The sequence below is a fragment of the Plutella xylostella genome, chromosome 4 (genome assembly GCF_932276165.1).
Source record: "Plutella xylostella chromosome 4, ilPluXylo3.1, whole genome shotgun sequence".
Taxonomy (NCBI): domain Eukaryota; kingdom Metazoa; phylum Arthropoda; class Insecta; order Lepidoptera; family Plutellidae; genus Plutella; species Plutella xylostella.
In genome coordinates this window covers 8,742,507-8,762,734 of record NC_063984.1, presented here as the reverse complement: position 1 = coordinate 8,762,734, position 20,228 = coordinate 8,742,507, and the positions used below count along the sequence as shown (strand labels likewise).

General features: G+C 41.9%; 4 protein-coding genes and 2 non-coding genes across 9 annotated transcripts; 4 read left to right on the top strand and 2 right to left on the bottom strand.

Annotated features, from left to right (window-relative positions):
- Positions 1-1,068: 1,068 nt before the first annotated feature.
- Positions 1,069-7,477, bottom strand: LOC105386294 (tubulin polyglutamylase complex subunit 2). 2 transcript variants are annotated; one of them, XM_038120863.2, is made up of 5 exons: positions 7,301-7,477; positions 3,002-3,169; positions 2,439-2,617; positions 1,558-1,731; positions 1,069-1,264 (listed from the first exon to the last, which is right to left on the bottom strand). In XM_038120863.2, the coding sequence occupies exons 1-5, from the start codon at positions 7,374-7,376 to the stop codon at positions 1,103-1,105; spliced, it is 759 nt and encodes a 252-aa protein (XP_037976791.2). In that variant the 5' UTR covers positions 7,377-7,477; the 3' UTR covers positions 1,069-1,102. The 2 variants fall into 2 exon arrangements, with proteins under 2 accessions (XP_037976791.2, XP_048487936.1); XM_048631979.1 differs by lacking the exon at positions 7,301-7,477 and adding an exon at positions 3,448-3,469.
- On the top strand, positions 1,873-1,945 carry Trnak-cuu. The gene has a single exon. It is a non-coding gene; the product is annotated as a tRNA-Lys (tRNA).
- On the top strand, positions 2,180-2,252 carry Trnak-cuu. The gene has a single exon. It is a non-coding gene; the product is annotated as a tRNA-Lys (tRNA).
- LOC119694458 (tRNA-dihydrouridine(47) synthase [NAD(P)(+)]-like) lies at positions 5,294-7,284 on the top strand. The gene has a single exon (XM_038120855.2). The coding sequence runs from the start codon at positions 5,433-5,435 to the stop codon at positions 7,224-7,226; it is 1,794 nt and encodes a 597-aa protein (XP_037976783.2). The 5' UTR covers positions 5,294-5,432; the 3' UTR covers positions 7,227-7,284.
- A 304-nt stretch (positions 7,478-7,781) lies between the features above and the next one.
- Positions 7,782-13,746, bottom strand: LOC105386322 (ATP-dependent RNA helicase dbp2). Of its 3 annotated transcripts, XM_038120849.2 has the most exons (7): positions 13,523-13,746; positions 12,150-13,295; positions 11,871-11,932; positions 10,628-10,687; positions 10,306-10,539; positions 8,835-10,197; positions 7,782-8,281 (listed from the first exon to the last, which is right to left on the bottom strand). In XM_038120849.2, the coding sequence occupies exons 1-6, from the start codon at positions 13,534-13,536 to the stop codon at positions 8,846-8,848; spliced, it is 2,868 nt and encodes a 955-aa protein (XP_037976777.2). In that variant the 5' UTR covers positions 13,537-13,746; the 3' UTR covers positions 7,782-8,281; positions 8,835-8,845. The 3 variants fall into 3 exon arrangements, with proteins under 3 accessions (XP_037976777.2, XP_037976776.2, XP_037976778.2); XM_038120848.2 differs by having other exon boundaries at positions 7,782-10,197; XM_038120850.2 differs by having other exon boundaries at positions 7,782-10,194.
- A 210-nt stretch (positions 13,747-13,956) lies between these two features.
- On the top strand, positions 13,957-19,536 carry LOC105386320 (putative Polycomb group protein ASXL3). Its single transcript, XM_038120847.2, has 7 exons — positions 13,957-16,329; positions 16,422-16,499; positions 16,586-16,659; positions 16,759-17,168; positions 17,508-17,724; positions 18,181-18,291; positions 18,728-19,536. The coding sequence occupies exons 1-7, from the start codon at positions 14,244-14,246 to the stop codon at positions 18,872-18,874; spliced, it is 3,123 nt and encodes a 1,040-aa protein (XP_037976775.2). The 5' UTR covers positions 13,957-14,243; the 3' UTR covers positions 18,875-19,536.
- Positions 19,537-20,228: the final 692 nt, after the last annotated feature.

The window sequence follows — 20,228 nt, the reverse complement described above, 5'->3', positions numbered from 1 at the left end:
ACACTGCATAGATTTAGTATAATACTATACTAAGTCCATGCTACACTGTGTCAACTGTATGGGTGTACCATGACAGGATTAGCTTAACTTTATAAATCGATATCATTTGAAACTTGGCAAAATTCAACCCACCTAAATAATTAAACAATTTAGCAAAAGCTAAACTACTTTATATTTATTAAGGAGGATTAAGTTAAATTAGAAAAAATCCTAATAAACTATTGGCCTACTTAATTTGATAAGTATTATTATTCTGCATAAAATCTAGCACTAATCTTGCATTCTTATTTTGTCTTACCGTGTCTTGTGATTAAGAAGGTACTATTTTATCACTCTATGCTTATATTAATCTTGACTCATATTTGAGGCTTATTATTGTTATGTATTACATTTTTTACCAGTATTTAGAATCATTAAATGAATTTTAGAAAGAAAGACATTACACGATTAAGTCAATTTACCAATAAAATAATGTTGTAATAAAATGTATTTTTCATTGCTATGGTGCCGAAATAGCTGGCATGTATTTAATACAGACTACAGTTTTTAAGCACTAATATCAAACATATTATACTTATTTAAGCTATTATAATTGTAAACTTAGCTTGTATTATGTTTTCATTTAGAATCTCACATTCCGTCCATTTTGTTTTGTTATTTAGCTGTAAATTTTATTGTACGACAAGATTTATTCAATATACCAATATTATGTAATAATCTGTTTATTTGCTTTGCACACGTCCATTGTTAATAGTAGTTTTAACCCACACGTTTATGGTTAATCATCTTACGGTCAGTTTATGTTTATTGGCATGAACACGATTAAATTACTTTAACCATTTTCAATATCATACCATCACACAACTTAGATCAAGATGGACTCGGGTTTACCAAATGCATCACAGTCATAACTATAAGTAGAGCCTAACAATTTCTTCAGAGCATAGCTAGTAGATAATTAAAGTGAAATTAAAATCGTTTTTAGGTACTATTAAACGTTTATTAGCAGATTGTGTAAAGCGTGGTTTCAACTGGCAATAACGGATCTCATTGGTCAGCTTGCAGTTCAGTTACCATATACCAGTTGCATCAGCGATCGTCCTCATTGGTTGGCTTGTCGCGTGGTGTTCTTGTGCTGTCGCGCCGACGTCTTGAAGATGTTGGGATCGATGTGGTTGAGCGCGCTCTCGCCCACGATGGCAGTGGACGCCCGCTCCGAGTCCGTCTTGTCCAGCAGGTGAGGAGCCAGTAGCAGGAATAGTTGCTGGAATATAGAGGGTTTTGTGTAATAGGGTATAACGTGCGCAAATAAAGAAACAATATGAAAATGGCCGACCATCTACCGGGAGATATGACCATTTGCTAGCTCCAGCTGACTCGAATCTTATACGCCTGTCAATACTCCTTCCTACTATGCAACTGCCGCCATTTTTATATTGTTTCTTTATATGCGAGCGTTATATAGTTAGGTACATATTAGGCTTCCCTGTCCATTTGCGGGATGGCGAAGGCGAGAAAGTGACACAAACTTATCAGTTATCATATCAGTCTGCTGACCTCAGCCCACGGTATGAGCGGCAGGTTGGCGAAGGCGGCCTGCCACCCCGGCAGCCCCAGGTGCACCAGCGCCATGCGGAAGTAGTGGGTGAAGGAGTCCGCCAGCCACCCCCACGCGCCCTCGCGAGTCGCCAGCCACACGGACCACGAGCCGCCAGTGTACACCAGGCATACCTGAGATGTGAATGAAGAAACCAAATATAAATTGAAGTTACTATCTTATCTAGGCAACACACTACAAGAATATCCTTGAAGCTAATGGTAATTATCTAAACCTGTTTAATGTAATTCTACTTTTCACTGCAAAATGTACGTGCCCGGCTAGCTCAGTCGGTAGAGCATGAGACTCTTAATCTCAGGGTCGTGGGTTCGAGCCCCACGTTGGGCGATTTTCTTTTTTTCTGGACGCGCCTACCTAGGTAGATAATGTTATATAGGTATCTATCAGTTTCACTGTCGCGTTTCCGAGGAATAACAATTATAGTTTATTCGTAGTGGATATTAACAACAACTTTTTTATAATTTGGAATTAACATTGTATTGTAAGTACAACCTTATGATTCCTGAATTTCAACGATCCCGTATTCTTATCAAATTCCCCTTTTCATATAATATGCTATCTGCCCGGCTAGCTCAGTCGGTAGAGCATGAGACTCTTAATCTCAGGGTCGTGGGTTCGAGCCCCACGTTGGGCGTCTAACATTTTTGTAGAAAAAACAAACATTATTGTTTTATAATAACATCAACAAGTCGAACTTTAGTTTTACAACTATGAAACTCATTGGTAGATGTAGGTAAGTACCTAACTTGTAGTATACAATTATACATAGATAGTTAGACAATGGTTAGACACCTACCTAGATAATATAACATAATCTTACTTTTCCAATAGTCCTGCAAGTATCAAGTTCGAACACTTTACTCTTGGTGTTCAAGACCGGGCGTGGCCCAGTGTTCGGTCTCGTCATTGAAAAATCCACAATGTCTTTGAGCGATGGCGACAGACACAGTTCATTCAACGAATTCACCCGAATTGAGCCCACAGGTAAGATGTCATCGGCTGAAAGAAAAAATTCAATTTAGTTTAGTCTACTTATACAGGAGTGGGTAAGTGGCGAAGAACTCATGCATGCATGAGGTACCTATATTGATATTGAGTAGAAGAACCGAAGTAGGTAGGTAAAGAATTTCTTTTGTGAAGACCACGAATAAAATCTATGGTGGGACGCCCTTGCACTATATAACCGTAATAACCTAACTATCTTAGGACATATAGTTTAGGATAGACGACCCGGTAGTTATTATAGAGGTTGGGTGTTGGTGAGGATGTCGGATGGAACAGACAGGTAAATAAGAAAGTGCATTTTGTTTCGTGGTATCAAACAACATTATATCAGTGAGGTAACGGCATAAGAAGGGTGGTTAGTAGACAGAGAAAACTTGCCAGAATATTTATAATGCCATGTCAGTTGGAATCCGTCGGTAGACGCGTAGAAGTTGCGCAGATCTTCGGGCAGCGCCGCCGAGTGCCGCTGCTCCCAGGTGGACAGCGCCACGCGGTCGCACGACATCCTCCGCTCAACGTTCACATTACATATTCGGGGATCAGATTCTAGAGGAAATGTGTAATTTTCTTAGTAACTATAGGCAGGCACTAGGGGTAGACGAGTTCTCGAGTGGAGACCACGAACAGGCAAACGCAGCGTGGGACGCCCTCCTGCCCGCTGGCGACCTTAGTCGGGTAGCCGGTAGTGGTTGGATGAGGAAGGCCGAGGACCGAGTGATGTGGCGCTCCTTGGGAGAGGCCTATGTCCAGCAGTGGATGATTATTGTCTGATGATGATGATGATCTGTCATAAGTTTGAATTAACTAGATAAATACCTACCTACAGTTAGTTAGTATAGGCGCGCGGGGGACATTTTCTTTAAGCAAACGGTTCTGCCGGGCGCATCCTTCCTATTGAAATCATTGGTTCCTGAAGCTTCTATTTATTTTCTAGGAACCGTAAAAGCACGGCAAGTGGCAACGACGCGACGGTGACGGCGCGCGGCGGCAGTTTTCCTGCTTGCACCATGCAACTCTTTATATAGAACCTTTGATAATATAGAACATAAGCCACCTGATTTCCGTGTGCTGGCTAGTAGCTACCTATTATAAACCCCCTGTTGAACAATATTTTCATCGAAGTGTCTAGGTTGTGGCTAGTCGTGCCAAAGCATCTCCACACTGGGCTCGCTAGGTTGTAACTAGTCGTGCCAAAGCATCTCCACACTGGGCTCGCTAGGTTGTGACTAGGCGCGTTAACAGCCATTCGCTAGTCAACGAACCACTCAAATATGCTCCATATTGCAACACAATAAAGTTAAATTTGTATTGTAAGTATATGACATGAACATGACACAAGTTGCTCTTTCTACTTTTAAGGTTATAATGGCGGTCATGGTAAACAAAGTTTGAATTTATTTCAAAGAATGGAATTTGAGTAGCTTGAAGAACTGGACACGTTTATTACAAATTACGAAAGAATAAATTGTGTCCAGTTGTGGAAGAAGACTGCGAAAACTATTGAAAAGTCCAAAGCCGTGTGCCCAAAGAAATTAGCATCATGCAACGAAGATCTGAAATACTATTGTCTGTCGTATGCATGTAAAATGGGAGGCCGGGCTTTTAAGTCGAAAGGCAGAGGCATACGGCATACGACGACTTATAAGGACAACTGCCCCATCACCATCCTGTTAATAGAGATTTCAGAAAATGTCTCATTTAATTATACCATACGTTGAATTATTAATAGTAGTTTTTATTATAAATAAAAGATAATATTATGTATGCTATACGTTGTTTATTTTTGTAGAATTAAATTCAGGGATAATCATGTTGCATGTGAAAGAAAACATCGTGAGGAAACCCCAATATCTAGATTAAGCACATCTAGATATGTGAACCCACCAATCCGCAGTGGACCAGCGTGGTGGGAAATGGTCAAAGCTTAGGAAGGCAGTTTAGACCTTCGAGATATGCACAAAGGTTCCACTTGAGAGAGCCAGGTCTTACACCCTTACAGACAATATAATAGAATGACCCACTAACCCTAATCTATCTTACTGAGAACCAAATTTAAGTACATACTTAATTACATACTATACATACTATACATAATACAATTACTTTATGCCACAATAGCGTAATATTGTGTACAAAGGTCCTCTGGTAGCTGTTTCATCGCGACCCATCACGTCCGCATTGCTGGGGCACAATGAAGAGCAACTTGAGTCATGTTCATGTCATATACTTACAATACAAATTTAACTTTATAGAGTTGCAATATGGAGCATATTTGAGTGGTTCGTTGACTAGCAAATGGCTGTTTACGCGCCTAGTCACAACCTAGCGAGCCCAGTGTGGAGATGCTTTGGCACGACTAGTTACAACCTAGCGAGCCCAGTGTGGAAATGCTTTGGCACGACTAGCCACAACCTAGCGAGCCCAGTGTGGAGATGCTTTGGCACGACTAGTCACAACCCATACACTACCAAAGTGTGAAACGACTAGTCACAACCTAGTCACTACCTATTTTCATTTTGTTTTCATAAACTTTTCAAATATTGTCCCAATACGCAGGTTTAACGGCCCTGGATACGTGTACTTTGACTCTCACTTTGACTACTTTGTTCCAATACGCAACACGACAGACACAGACAAAACTTACGTTAATTCTATTCTGACATTCTGACAATGTCAAAGATACACAGATTAAATAGCCGCATTGAAATTTATAACCTATAATTTAATTTTTTATTTAATAAAATGGTGATTTAAAGCTAAAATTAATAATTTATAAGTTTCTTAAACACCGTAAACAGTCACAAGAGAAATGGCAAAGGTAAACGCTGGTGTTTGCGCCATAAAAGAAGAATTTGTAGTGAAAAAGCCCGCAATACCAGATATTATTATATTTGAAGACAAATCAGGTAAACATAAACTCAGCGGTGAAGGTGACGATAAAGACGAAGTAGACAATAAAAAATCTAAATTAGAAAATGGAGCCACAGGAATGGCTAAGGATAAAAAGCGAGGTCAAAACAAATGCCGACCAAAAACATTTCAGGATGATAAGAAAAGTAAAGCTTGCCCAAGTATCATAAATATTACCTGTAAAGAAGAACTAGTACCATGCCAGTTTAATAACTGCATCTTTATTCATGACCCTATAGAATATCTGAAATTAAAACCAAAGGATTTAGGCGAGACCTGCCATGTCTTTAACCTCCGTGGGAGATGCCCTCGAGGAATTGCTTGTCGCTTTGGTTCTCAGCACCTTACAGATGAAGGCTACAACATAGTAGTGGAAAGTAAGCAGGAAGCATGGAAGGATGACACTGTTAATACTCTTCAGTCAACAACTAAAACAGAACTCCAAAAAAGGAAATATGACTTCAGCTTAGCTGAAAAACTTGTAAAACATTTGGATAACAGGAAGAAACCTGCAGAAAAAGATTTAGAGAAAACAGAACCCGAAAATTGTGATGGAGAAATTGAGAAAAAGATAGAATATACAGGTGCAGTGACAGATGAAGATTTAATAAAACTGTTGCCACGAGAGAAAAAGAAGATAAACTGGAACAATAAGCTGTATCTAAGTCCTCTAACAACAGTTGGCAACCTACCATTCAGAAGAATATGTAAAAGTTTTGGTGTGGACATCACTTGCGGTGAAATGGCCCTCTGTGAATCCATTTTAAAAGGTATGACACAGGAATGGGCATTGGTGAAAAGGCATGAATGTGAAGACTTGTTTGGGGCTCAAATATGTGGTACTAATGTCTACACTATAGCTAAAGTTTCTCAACTTCTTCAAGAAAATTCTTCACTTGATTTTATAGATTTGAATTTGGGATGTCCTATTGACCTTGTGTACAAGAAGGGAGGAGGTTGTGGCATGATGCACCGCCTGTCCTCACTGGAGGCCTCAGTGAGATGTGCATCAAATCTTTTGAGTATTCCATTCACCATCAAAATGAGAACAGGTGTATATCAAGACAAAAAAATTGCTCATACAATTGTACCCAAAGTGGCACAGTGGGGTGCATCATTGATAACCCTTCATGGAAGGTCCAGAGAGGCCCGGTACACTCGGTCTGCTGACTGGGAGTACATTGAGACTTGTGCTAAAGCAGCTGCACCTTGCCCTGTTTATGGGAATGGTGATATTCTGAGCTACCAAGACTATGTTGAAAGAAGAGAAAGGGCCCCAACTGTGCAAGGGGTCATGATTGGTCGAGGTGCTCTCATCAAGCCATGGATATTCACTGAGATTAAGGAACAAAGATTGTGGGACATTAGTAGTGGTGAGAGATTTGATATTCTGAAGAAATATACTAACTATGGACTGGAGCATTGGGGATCAGACACCCAGGGTGTAGAGAACACACGAAGATTCCTATTGGAATGGTTGTCATTCTTATACCGTTATGTACCTGTTGGGTTACTAGAAAGACCTCCGCAACAGATAAATGAAAGACCTCCTATATATTTTGGCAGAGATGATATGGAAACTTTGATGGCATCTGGAAATTGCTCTGATTGGATCAAAATAAGTGAAATGCTGCTTGGACCGGTTCCAGATGGGTTCAATTTTCTACCTAAACACAAAGCTAATTCATATTAATGAGTGTTAAGTTTACAGCAGAGTTGTTGTTAAATAAAAACCTATATTTATAAACTTATCTGTATTTTACTTACCAAGTAGCTTAGTGACACCTAAAGTTATATTTTCATAAAAGGAATCTTCTGAAACTAAATCAACACAAAAACTCATAATTTCTGCTAAAGTTCACAGTTACACAAAAATATTTCTGCTCTTTATTTATTGTGTTACCATGGCTACAGCCATGACAGCCACTAGCCACTGCACTGGCCACTGGTTCAAGATTAGCCCTACAGTATCAATCATTGAGAAGTTTTGGACCGGGTCATACGGGGATCCCCCTTGATAACCTCAGCCTTCCTCATCCAGCCACTACCAAATTTTCACACTACATGCTTTTTGACATACCTACTACGCTTTTTTTTCAGTACATACTTAATTTTCTGTTCGACTTCAATGGCATGTCCGTGTGATGATAAAGCATAGGCCACGACTAAGGCTCGGCGCAAATTGGGCCACCGACAACAGCCAAGTAGTAAGCATTGTTTTTATTATTGTTGAATAAAAAACAGGAAATATTTGAAAAAGTTTATTTATTCTAGTATTGGAGCTGTTACTTACAGGCGACTTAAGAAATGCAGTTTACACAAATAACGTCCTACATATTGTAGCATTTATGCAAAAAAAATGTAGTAGGTAGGTACTTATAATGTACAAAGAAGTTCTTAGACAAAGTAGAGCTTAGTAATCCTACAGATTTTTTATAATGCAAAACTTAATTGCGGCTTGAAAATATACTGTTCCTACTGATAATTAAACCTGAAACCGTAAATCACAAAATTGATTTTATTATTTACCTCAAGAGTATTTAAATCACATATCATAATGTAATACATTTAACATTATAGTGATATTATTATTATCTGTCCACCAACTGGTTAAATACATAAATGGAATGAACATACACTAAAAAAAAACAAATTGTTTGTTCCTTCTTTGTCAGATTCATTGAATAACTTATTAAATATATATTTATCTTCTTCTTCGCCGATGCGAGTCCCCATTGCGTCCATTTTCTGCAAAAAGAAATAAAACTATTATTTCCCGTGGAAATTCTACCATACTCCTTTACATAATGTTATACAATAGTGTGTAGGTATTTTATGATGGCATATTGCGATAGACATGCTTCAGATAAACTTTACCTAAGACCTAAATGTAAACAAGCATACCTGTTACATAGCTGAAGCAGCCGTGTTAGGGCACCCCCATCGTATGTACAGGGACGAGAGAGGGGCTATCCTGAAGTGTACATGAACAGACCTAATAGATATCCCGTGTGCAGACGCAACCAGAAACGTCATGTGCGGCAACGTAATCGTTGGTTAACCAAACTTGGTTGTGTTTGCACACGTAGATTATAAGCAGTTTTATTTTATAAGGGAACTTACATTGACGGGAAGATGGGAGGAAATTATAAGTGCTAAATATACATGTGAAATAAGCAATCTTAGTTGTGTCCTAGGTAGAAGACAAAGATTTATTATGTATCAGCTCGGTTTTATGAGTGGTAGGTAACCTAGTTCATGAATGAGTTGGTTATGTGGTGTGGGCTTGAATAAAACAAACCTCGGGAGTTTTCACCGGCGTTGGTGATTCCTCTGGCGGTCGTTATACCCCATGGAGCCATTGACATTACCCTGATCGGCGTTCATATAACCCCCCTGAGGTCTTCCAGGCCCCATATTTTGTGGGCCATATACATTAGCAAAATTATTTGGAGGTGCATTCATATTTTTCTGCATATTATGTTGTTGATTTTCGAAATTTTTGTTATTTTTAGAGGCATATGACCCAAAGGCCGTGAAGTTCGGTCCGACTGGGTCAATAAAATTAGCGTTATTTTGTGGAAGCAACCTCGTCCCCGCACTCAGGCCGCCATAGGGCATATCCAGACCGCCAGAGGCGAGCGCGGCGGCGGCGGCAGGCGGCTGCGGGCCGGCCGCCAGCCCCGCGCCGGCGCCGAGTCCGTCCGACTCGTATTCGTCGTCGCGGCCGCGCGGGCGCCGCCGGCCGCGCGCGCGCCCCGCGTCGCCGCCCAGCCCGCCGCCGTGGCCCGCGCCGACACCCGAGCTCTCCGAGCCCGAGCCGCCGTAGCTCACATTATTGGAGCCGTCGTTCCCGCCAAAGCGAGATCCTTGCTTCCTGGAATCCGAGCCAAGGCCGCCCCTGCCCAAGCTGAACTGTCCGTTAACATTGTTGCCACTCGCCATGGACGCGTCGGGAGGCGGCGGCGGCGGCGGTGGCGGAGGCGCGCCCCAGCCGCCCGGTTGCACCATGCCACCGGGTTGCACCATGCCGCCCGCCTGCATCATGCCGCCCGGTGGAAACTGGGACATCATCATGCCGAATTGTTCAGGGGTAAAGAAAGGAGGCATCATGAATCCCTGACCGTTCATCGTCATCGGCGGGACGCCCATCAACTGTGGATTGAGCGTCATCAAAGAAGGTAATTGACTGGGAGGCGGAGGTTGCTGTGCACTGAATTTGTTGCTGTTGCTGTTACTGTTGGCAAAACCATCATTTATATTGGGGCGATTCTGACTATTTTGTTCAGGAGGTGTGGACGGTCCCTTGAAGCGGTCATTATTTTGCGGAGGGAACTGTGGTCCGATGGGAGTGGGCAACAACGGTTTGGGCGTGGGCAGCAGAGCTTGGGGCTGCGGCTGCGGCGGGACAGCGGGCGCCTCCTTCTGTGGGCTGCACTTGCCTGAGCGTGAGCGGCTTCGCGAGCGGGAGCGGGAGCGGGAGCGCGAGTAGCTGCGGGACGACTTGGAGGAGCGGCTGCGGGACGAGGAGCTGCGGCGGCGGCGGCGGCGGTCACGGGAGCGCGAGCGGGAGCGGGTGCGGCGGCGGGGGGCGCGGTCGCGCGAGCGGGAGCGAGACCGCCGCCCGCCGCGCCGGTACCGCCCGCCTCGACCACGGTGACCTGCTTGAAATTAATATCATTACTATCCTCTTCCGTAGCTGACCAGTAACATTTAACAGAATGGTATTTCTATCTTACTATAGCACAATAAACGTCTGGTATGCAACTCACGTCTGCCGCCGCCGCCGCCGCGCTCGGCCAGCTCTTGCAGCTTGGGGTTGACGACCTGCTTGGCCTCCTTGAGCACGGCCACCAGGTCGCCCGCCTTGGCCGCGTTGCTCGGCGTGAAGAACGTGTAGGCCGTGCCCGTCTTGTTGGTGCGCCCGGTGCGCCCGATGCGGTGCACGTAGTCCTCCGAGTTGCTCGGGTAGTCGAAGTTGATGACGAATTTCACGTCATCAACATCTGTCAATGTGGTAAGATTCGGTGTAAATATTAATTTAATGCGTTCATAATTATAACAATACTATTATCAGAATATTTGAATACATACCTAGCCCTCTGGCGGCGACATCGGTAGCTACTAAAATAGGAGCTTTTCCACTACGGAAATCTGTAAAATTTGTGGTAAATGAGTAACTAGAACAATTGTGAGTGTTGATGACCAACTAATAAAAACATGTGTGCTTATTATATTAACTATCAACACACAACTCGGCGACAGGAACAAAACTTTAAATTTGACTCGTTATTATTAGTTGGTGCATCATAAATTCATAAAACATTATTAACACTTGGTGGACAATAAACGTATAATAAAAAAGGTGTTATTTTTATTATACTGTTCTCCAATGTGTTAAGGTGAATGTTAACAACACTATTTAACAAGATAGTTCTATTGGAATGACGGAATGTACTTTCTCAGTTCGTAAATTTCTGTAAAGGATTACTTATTGTAATAACATACATCAAACGTGTTTACCGTTCACAGTCCGCCCAGTATACTTACATGCTAAAAGCCAAACACAAAATAAATAGGAAGGTAAATACTATACCGTGTAATAGGATTATGTACCAGATACTAAAATATTAAATTAATAAGCGTAGAACATGTTAAAAAACGAATCTGTCGAAAAGCAGACTGTGAAAGGTAACCAATATTGAAACAAATACCAATTAGCCTATGATAAAACTTACTATAATAATACAGACGCCGTTGTAAGAAACATGCTGATATTAGGCACAAAATAATGAGTGACAAGTGAGCGACGTCGCCGTGACATGGCCGCCATGGAGCGGGCGGCGCATGGCACGCATGGCCCGGGGCCATGGCGCGGGCGCGTGCTAGCGGCCATGGCGGGCGCATGGCTAGGGGCCATGGCTCGCGCGGGTGCGCCCGGCGCGGCGCCGGCGGCGGAGGCACGAGAAGCGGCTCAGACTAGCCGCGAGACAAGTCAGAGTTGTCTAAGAGACAGCGCCGGCGGCAGCGGGGCGGCGCGCAGCTCGGCCTGCACAGGCAGACACACGCGTTACTGTCCGGCCGGGAGCGAGCGCAGTCTGACACCGCTTCTCATGAACCTTGCTGGTCACTTCATCATACATTATTATTTAACATTGAGCAAAAGGTTTTAATAATTGGATGGTGTTAATTTTGATACTGAATATGTTTCCAAAGGAGGGCTTTGAACTCATAATACAATTAATAATACATCAAAGAAAATAAAATTTAATCAACTTCTGTATTTTGATTTGACAAAAAAGGTACTTAGACAAATATTTCAATCACAAGATCTTACCTTGTAACACCCAATCTCTTTCGTTTTGCGATTTGTCACCATGGATGCAAACGGCAGGCCAGCTATGAAAATAAATTATTACATTAATGATGTGATGTGTAATAAAGATAAAATACTCTTTATTGCACACAAACAGAAACAGAGTTACAAAAAAGAAAAGAAAATAAATAGCACAATCGGCGGCCTTATTACTAAAAGTAATCTCTTCCAGACAACCAAATAATGTAATGTGCATGCATGCAGATGTTTCAGATAAATTATGAAATAATTGTAGCTTACCCATCTCTTTTCATTTTCCTTGTTATGTCATCTACTCGTTTTTTTGTCTCTATAAATATGATGGTTTTATTTTCTTTTTCTGCCATAATTTCTTTTAACAATGTGCTGAGTTTTGTTTCTTTTTCATACTCTGCACAAACATCAATAATCTGTAGAATATTGTGGTTGGCAGCTAACTGTAATGATCCCACATTAATTTGAAGATAGTCCTTTAAAAATTCAGAAGCCAAGGTCTGTACCTCCCGCGGCCACGTAGCAGACCACATGAGGGTCTGCCTGTCGGGTCTAATCTGTTCAATAATTTTTCTGATTTGAGGTTCAAAACCCATGTCCAACATTCTGTCAGCTTCATCTAGCACCAAATAAGTTGTCCTTTTGAGGTTTGTCCTTCCACTTTCTAGGAAATCTAACAGTCGACCGGGTGTGGCAATTACAATTTCAACTCCTGCATCTAAGTCTCTGGCTTGTGGTCCTTTAGGAGCCCCACCGAACAAACAAGTGTTGTGGATCTTTGAAGTATTAGCAAATTTGTCACACACTTCCTGAATTTGTTGTGCTAACTCTCTTGTAGGGGCCAACACCAGGGCAATAGGGCCATCACCACGGCTGGACTTAGGTTGGTTATTGATGTGTACAATGGCAGGTAATATGTAAGATAGTGTTTTTCCAGACCCTGTTGAAGCTATTCCAACCATATCATGTCCACTCAGAGCTATAGGCCAACCCTGAGCCTGGATAGGGGTTGGTCGGGAAAAACCCATCTTTTCTATTTCATCCATGACATAATCTGGAAAACCCGCTTCTTCAAAACTCAATGTTGGTTTCGGTATATTCCGTCCTTTCAGAGTAATTTCTTTTTCGCTTCGCCATGCTTCAACTTCAGAATCAGGTCTCTTTACAATATCAGGATGAGGAACATAGAAGTCTTTCTTGAAGGGCTTCAGACGGCTTAAGTCCCATTTTGGTTTCCGAAGGTTGGCGCCTGGGTTGTTCCTGCGGCCCCCGCCGCCGCCGCCGCCGCCCCCGTAGCGCCCACCGCCGCCGCCGCCGCCTCCGCCACCGCCGCCCAAACCGTACCGAGGACTCCCACTGCGGCTCCTACTCCTGCTTCGGCTTCTACTACGACGCCTGTCACGGCTTCGATCCCTAAACGCAAAAGAAGGCCTATTGAATGAGGAGTCATCTACAAGTAATTAACACTGTATTGAAGAAATGGAATAGTGAGAGGGCTTTTTGATAAGAAATCATTTAATCCAACGGGCATACGTTATGATCGCTAATACTACTCGACATCACGCCGCTGTAGGAAAATACAACGCGGCTGGCTATAGCGGTTAACTCGTCATAACATTATAAATGATGTTCTGGCTTACCTTCCGCGGCCCATTATTGAAGGAATATTGATAGAAGTTTATATTTAACACGACACAATTATATTTCTATGTTATACTGCGTTATTTGGTTATTTCTTTCACATCACATTCACAATGCTAGTCAAGAAACAAAATGGCTGCTTTTTCTTTTCATTGATCCGATTCGCCCGGCGCGGCTGGTTTCGTTAGCGCTACTTCAAAAACCTACACCCATCCTTCTACTACTTTATACGGAGCGCTCAGAATAAGGATTAAAATCTAATGTCACTTCTTGTCATAGTGTAGGATTTTGAACGGCTTGTAGGACTCATAGACTAGATAGAAATAAAAATGCTGCCAACAGTCAGAAATAAAAACCGTAAATTGAGTCTATGGTAAATTGGGAGTGAGTGTCTTCCCACCTCTAGCTGTTGAATGAACTATGAATGAAAGTAAAGTACGGATGAGTGAACGAATGGAATCCATTTTCCTGCGTTGTTGTGACATTTTATTCTCTGCAAAGTGCGAAGAATTTTAATAAAATAAGAAATTTCAATAATTATAACCAACTTATAGATCTATTTTGCAACCAAGTGATGATCATATCCATTTTTTATACATTCTAAATACCGTGGTGATTGATAAGATCTGACGTAAACAATGGGTTGAAGTTAGTGATTGCTATCGGTAAAAAACTGTATTTCTGTTGGACTTTTGTGTATAAAAGCAGCGATCTATCACAATGGAACTCGATATCACACATTCTATGGAGAACGACATAGAGTACAATGACAACTCATCCGAGAGTAAATTCATTGCGTGCAGCAACAACGAGCAATTCTCGGTGCTCCGCATATCGGAGGATGTGGAGCCCCCGGAGCCCAAGGCCAGCAAGCACTCGTCGCGGAAGCAGTCCAAGCGGCGGAAGAAAAGCTCGAGCCACAGCCGGCCGCTGCCGCGCATCATCGTGAAGCCGCTGCCGCCGCCGCCGCCCGAGCCGCGCGAGTGGACCGCCGCCGCGCACCCGGAGCCCAGCTCCTACTCCACCAAGCTCTCCACCATGCGGGAGGTCCTCGCCAGCATACCCGGCTTCAGTATGAAACCACGCAAGCCACGCGGGAAGAAACTCTCAACTGCGGCTCAGCTACAACAGACTAAAGAAGGTTGGATAGATCTGGAGACACCAGATTCTATTTTGGTAAACACGAATATTAGAGCATTACTAAATAAGCACACCTTCTCGCTTCTACCACCTCTATATCAGTATAAACTTGGGCAGCTGCTCCCGAGTGTGGACCGCCCCAGCACTTCTGGTCGGCTGAGCTCCTCTAGTCTCAACAATGAATTCTTTGCTCGAGCCTGCTTAGAATGGCAGGAATGCCTCTCTGGGGGTGAATTTACACCTGAAAATCAACAGAAAATTAAGACTGAAGCAGAGAAAGAGAAAAGTAAAATTGACCCATGGAAGCTAAAACATTTTGAGCCGTTCTGGGGTGACAAACTGAGAAAGGAAAAACCTTCAATGAATTTAAACTCGGAAAGGCCATCATTAAAAACAACAATAAAGCTAAGACCTACAGCCTCCATCACAAGCAGTAGTACAGTTTCCAAAGTGAAAAAGAGTAAATCCTCTAGCACTAGCAAACGGCTCAGGTCTGTGGGAGCAGTGACCAGATCCTCCACCAAGACTGATGATGCTGAGGATGAACCTACTCCTGTCCCTTCAAAGTCTTCAGCACCAGTGCCTGACCTGCTACCCCTGAAACATGCCAAGAACCACAACCGAGGGTATGTTGAGTGCCAGGTTGACTTCAACTTCTCAGATTCATCATCAGTTCAAAGGATGGATGACTCTGTATCGTCAACTCCCATAGACCCACTTTTATTACCTGATTGTGATTCTGAAAATAGTGAAATTAAAGAAGATTTAGATATTACTGTGGTCACAATAGAGGAATCAAGCACATCAAAGGATTGTGATGAAGATAAAGCAATAGACTCCAACAGCAACTTAACAGAAGCCACAAAGAGATTAAGTGATGATAGTGACGCCAGTATTTATCCCAAGAGATTTAAATATGAAGAGAATGACTATGCAGCTCTGGGTAAAACTGAAGAATCTGCTGATCAATGCCAAGATGATGCCAGCAGCAACTGTGAAGTAGTTTCAAACACATGTACTGATGAAACAGTAAATCAAAATAATGAAAATGAACATTCACAAGAACGAGATCATGTTGATGCTAAAATTGAAGAAGACAAAGAATTAAAATATGATGATATAACAATCGAACCTTGTAATTCTAGTATACAAGTAGAAAACAGTCATAGCAATATGTTGAATGAATATACAACAAAATCTCCAATTAAACATTATACAGATACCACAAATGATGATGAGTATAGAACACAAGGGGATGATGACCTACAAAGACCACCAGTTCCTAATCCAAATGATCAAACATTTGATGAAGAACACATGACAGAGAAATTGCCACTATTAAGTAATACCCAGGATAGTTACGATCATTATCAAAGTAATTTAAATCCTAATGTAGAAAACTCAGAACCTAAAATGGAATTAACAATGTTAGAACCAATTAACAGTGAGAAAGTTGAATCTTGTGATGTAGCAAAAGACGAAACTTATCAACCTGCTGAACATCTGCACAATATGGAGTATGAATCTCAGCAGCAGGAAGATGATGACAAATGTCATGTGAAGAATCTACCAGAGCACACTGTGGTGCAGAGCTTCTATGATGAACACTTCCGGGACGCTGAGTCATTGATCATGGAGACCGGAGGGCTATCCCTTTTGCCATCACGTAAGTTTATTCTCCATATTTAAGTAAAAAAATATAATCTTTACCTACACAGGCATAGAAAATTAATGAGTTGATAATATATGTTGTTTCAGAAAATGAAGATCCAAAGTTTCCTCCAATCACTCCTCATGCTAATCTAATGGAACTGTCGTCGTATATGAGCGAAACAAGTAGGTTCTAATTATTTTACTCAGAACTATTTATTTAACGAACTTGTTTTTATATTTAATTAAACATGTTCAACCCTGTGTTGCAGATGTGACTGCAGTTGTAACAATGCCAATGACACAAAGTTCCTCTCTACCCATGATGGAGGTTTCTAACTCAGCTGTAAGTATACATTTAGCAAATTCTATTCTATTATATTCTAACAATTGATGTATTTTAGATATATCTAAACTGTGTCTACTATCTTTCTTTTCTATCTAGATGGTTTCATATCCCGATGACCACATGCAAGACCCAGCTAAACCAAAAAATGCAGTGTGGAAAACTGAAAGTGACTGGAGTAGCAATGAAAACATAATGACCTATTCCAACAGTGATAATTCGAAATACATGTGTGAAGACTCCAAAACGAGCATGGAAGATGGCAACATGAATGACGAAAACTGTTTGATAAAAGACGACAGAGATGCAAATTTCAATATGGAGTGTTCAAATTCGTCGGAAAGCTGTCAGTCTATGAAGGAGACGTCGCTTGGCCAGTCGGAGCTGGCGCCGGGCTCTGTCGGAGGCGCTCCGGCCGTGAACCTGGCGTCCAACACGTCTGTCACGCATCATTCGAGATCCAGCTCCAATTCAAGACATAAATCCAAGTCTGGGAAAGAATCTAGCAGGTATGTAAAATGCATTACTGTAAAGTTATTTTCGTCCTTGATTGCGATAATGCATTCAGCTAGCTAGACGATGCATGTATCAACGACGTCATTGATAAACGTTGACACGAGGCATTACAATAATGTTATCAACACAATATGTTACACCCTCATTTATATGTAAGTAGATCAAACAATGATTCATATGCATGAACTTTTTCACAAATTAGTATAAGTCCCCGGAGCTACCCCACTCCCTAACCAACCCTTAACCTGTTAGCTGCCTAAGCATGGATCCGTCCAAGACACAACAAACAAACAACCGATTGTCGGTTAAAAACATGCCCCAATGCATTCCAGAAGCCGCAGCTCAAACAAGGTTCCCCCCGGCGCGGTGAATCTCGAGCGCAGCTACCAGATCTGCCAGGCGGTGATCCAGAACAGCCCCAACCGCGACGCGCTGCGGGGGCAGCTGCGGCCGCCGCCCGCGCTGCTGGCCCGCCCCGCGCGCGCCGCCGCCCGCCCCCCGCCCGTCGTGCTGCGCCAGCTGCCCGTCGCCGTCGTGCCGCATAATGAGGTGTGTTTGTTTAATGAGTTGTTATACAACGTGCTCAGCTCAGGGGTTATATATTTAACAAGTCGTTATAAGTAAGTATGGCAATAGGCCCGCCCCCTATTACATTGGGACTAACATAACACTCTGGCGAAAAGTGGGTGCAGCAATGCACCTCTGCCTACCCCGCAAGGGAGTACATTAGTACAAGGCGTGAGTGCGTGTTTTTTTTTTGTGTGTTTTTTTTTTTTCGTTATAAGTATAAGTAGGAAAGTAGCGAGTCAACCAAAAGGTAAATTTTGTGCTGATGTTATGAGAGATATGACGGCGAAAAAAAGCTGCTATTTATCCTGCAGGTCTATTTTCCGTCGGTCAATATTAGAAACTTGCTATGAATACGTATATAGGAATACGTTATGACTCTCGCTGTGAAAGCGTGCAAATAAACAGTAAATAACATCAACTTATTCCTCTTTTCAGGTAAATGAGAACCGGCCGAACAACGTCGGTCAGTACATCCTCGTGCAGCGAACACCCGCCGCGGCGCCGCGGGCCTCCAGCGCGCCGCCCTCTAATCAAAACACCAACGTCGTAAGTACTTTATATTCCAGAATACGAATGTTGTTGTTATACTTATAAGACCAGACTAAATATTTATCGTTTCCAACTGTAGTTGTGCATTTACAAGTCAATGTTGTGTGTATGGGCCGAATGGCGCAATGGTTATGACTGCGTGCTTAGGCCGCCGCCGCAGTTAGATGGATAGAGTACATTTTATTTACACCAATGAATAATTAACAAATATTAATATATAATTTGTTTTCGAGTCGTGTTATGTTTAGGTTTTGTGTGATATTTCCAACCCGCCTGCCAAGCGTGAAGTCTTGGAGGAGTTCTATGTCCTGCATTTTATTATTTATGAGCTGTATATTTGTGTTTGTTGTCTGTTAATTTGCGTAAGCTTAATTGTTGATGTTCATCAGATATCATTTTACACACCTAAAAATCCATTATTTCCTAATTCCAGAGCGTGGCGCGGTGCCGCAGCGTGGGCGCGGACGAGGCGTGCGTGTGCAACCTGCGCGCCATGATCCTGTGCAAGAAGTGCGGCGCGTTCTGCCACGACGACTGCATCGGCTCGGCCGACCTGTGCCTCACGTGCCTCATACGCTGACGCCCACCCACCGCCCCCATCATGATTTTCTGACAACCGTCAAAGCGCACGCTACTTCAAGTATCCTACTCCAAAGTGCGATTCGTGGTTTCTTTCTCGTGACGACGCGCGGCTTCTCTGCAAAGCGAGTGCACACGGAACTGTCTGATTGTGAAATGTGAGATTCGGTGACAGCCCACTGTGAATGTGCGATCGACCCGTTGTCTTTTTATGTTATTGTTTGTCTTTGAGACTGGATTTCAAAATGTGTAACCTCAAAATTCGACTTTGATGTAGTACTATAACTAAATAATCTTTCAATGTTTAATATTTTCCAGTATTTGGAATAAAATAGAGCCAGGTCGCAATGTTATGTTGTATAGCGTATATTATGTGTGTACAATGTAATTAACGTACATCGTATAATGGATTTGCACCACTAGGGCTGCCCATATTACTTCTCATTTCACAAGTTATAGGGAATACGTAATAGCAGCTAAATTATTAGCTGAATGCTATTAACGCTGGTGGCCTCTCTAATTTTGGAATTTGTTTTCAGATTTACATTTACGTGATCAATATTTTTTATAGGTAAGCTTTTGTTCTAGGGCTCTTCAAATTTCCTAATGATTGATTTTATACATTGGATTATAGGCTGTACAAGCTTAACATCTCTTGTATAAAATGTTATGTTATAAAATGTATACCCATAAATAATCATTCGAATCTCGGCAGGTAATGTCGAAAGTTGGCAAGCTATGTCATGTGAGACTTGAGAGCCTTAGTTTTTCAGCCGGAATACAACTAAGAAAAACTAATCATAAATCTGAAAATTGTTAACGTTTATTTAATTAAGTTAGGTATCGTTGTTGGTAAGAGTACATCTAAAAGTACCTAGTTATTTATTAAGCTAGAATTTATATTTTTGCCATTATATCTTTAATGTTAGGTTGCACTGCAGTTAGATTTGTTCTTGTTAAAATAATTTATTAGATGAACACTAAAACTTATTTGAAATTAATAACAAGTATAAAATTATGTTTTATACTAGATACAGTCTGTACAGAATTATTCATGGGACTGTACCATCTGTACATCTGCTAACGAATAAAAAAAAGAATGAGTGGAATTTTCTAGAATCTGTTAGAAGTATTTTAGTTCTCCGTCGTATTGTTAGCACTTTACGACATCTAACTTATGCAATATATTTATAGTTATTTGTAGTATTTTTGTACCAGATACAAATAAAACTTTGCGTCTCTTCAAATGCTTATTCCAGCTTTTTTGCCTAATATTTCAAAAGTGTTTCGCAAGTGCTACCAAGATATTGATCTCTTTTCGGTTTTTGAAAGTCGGTAAAATTGTTTATGGACCT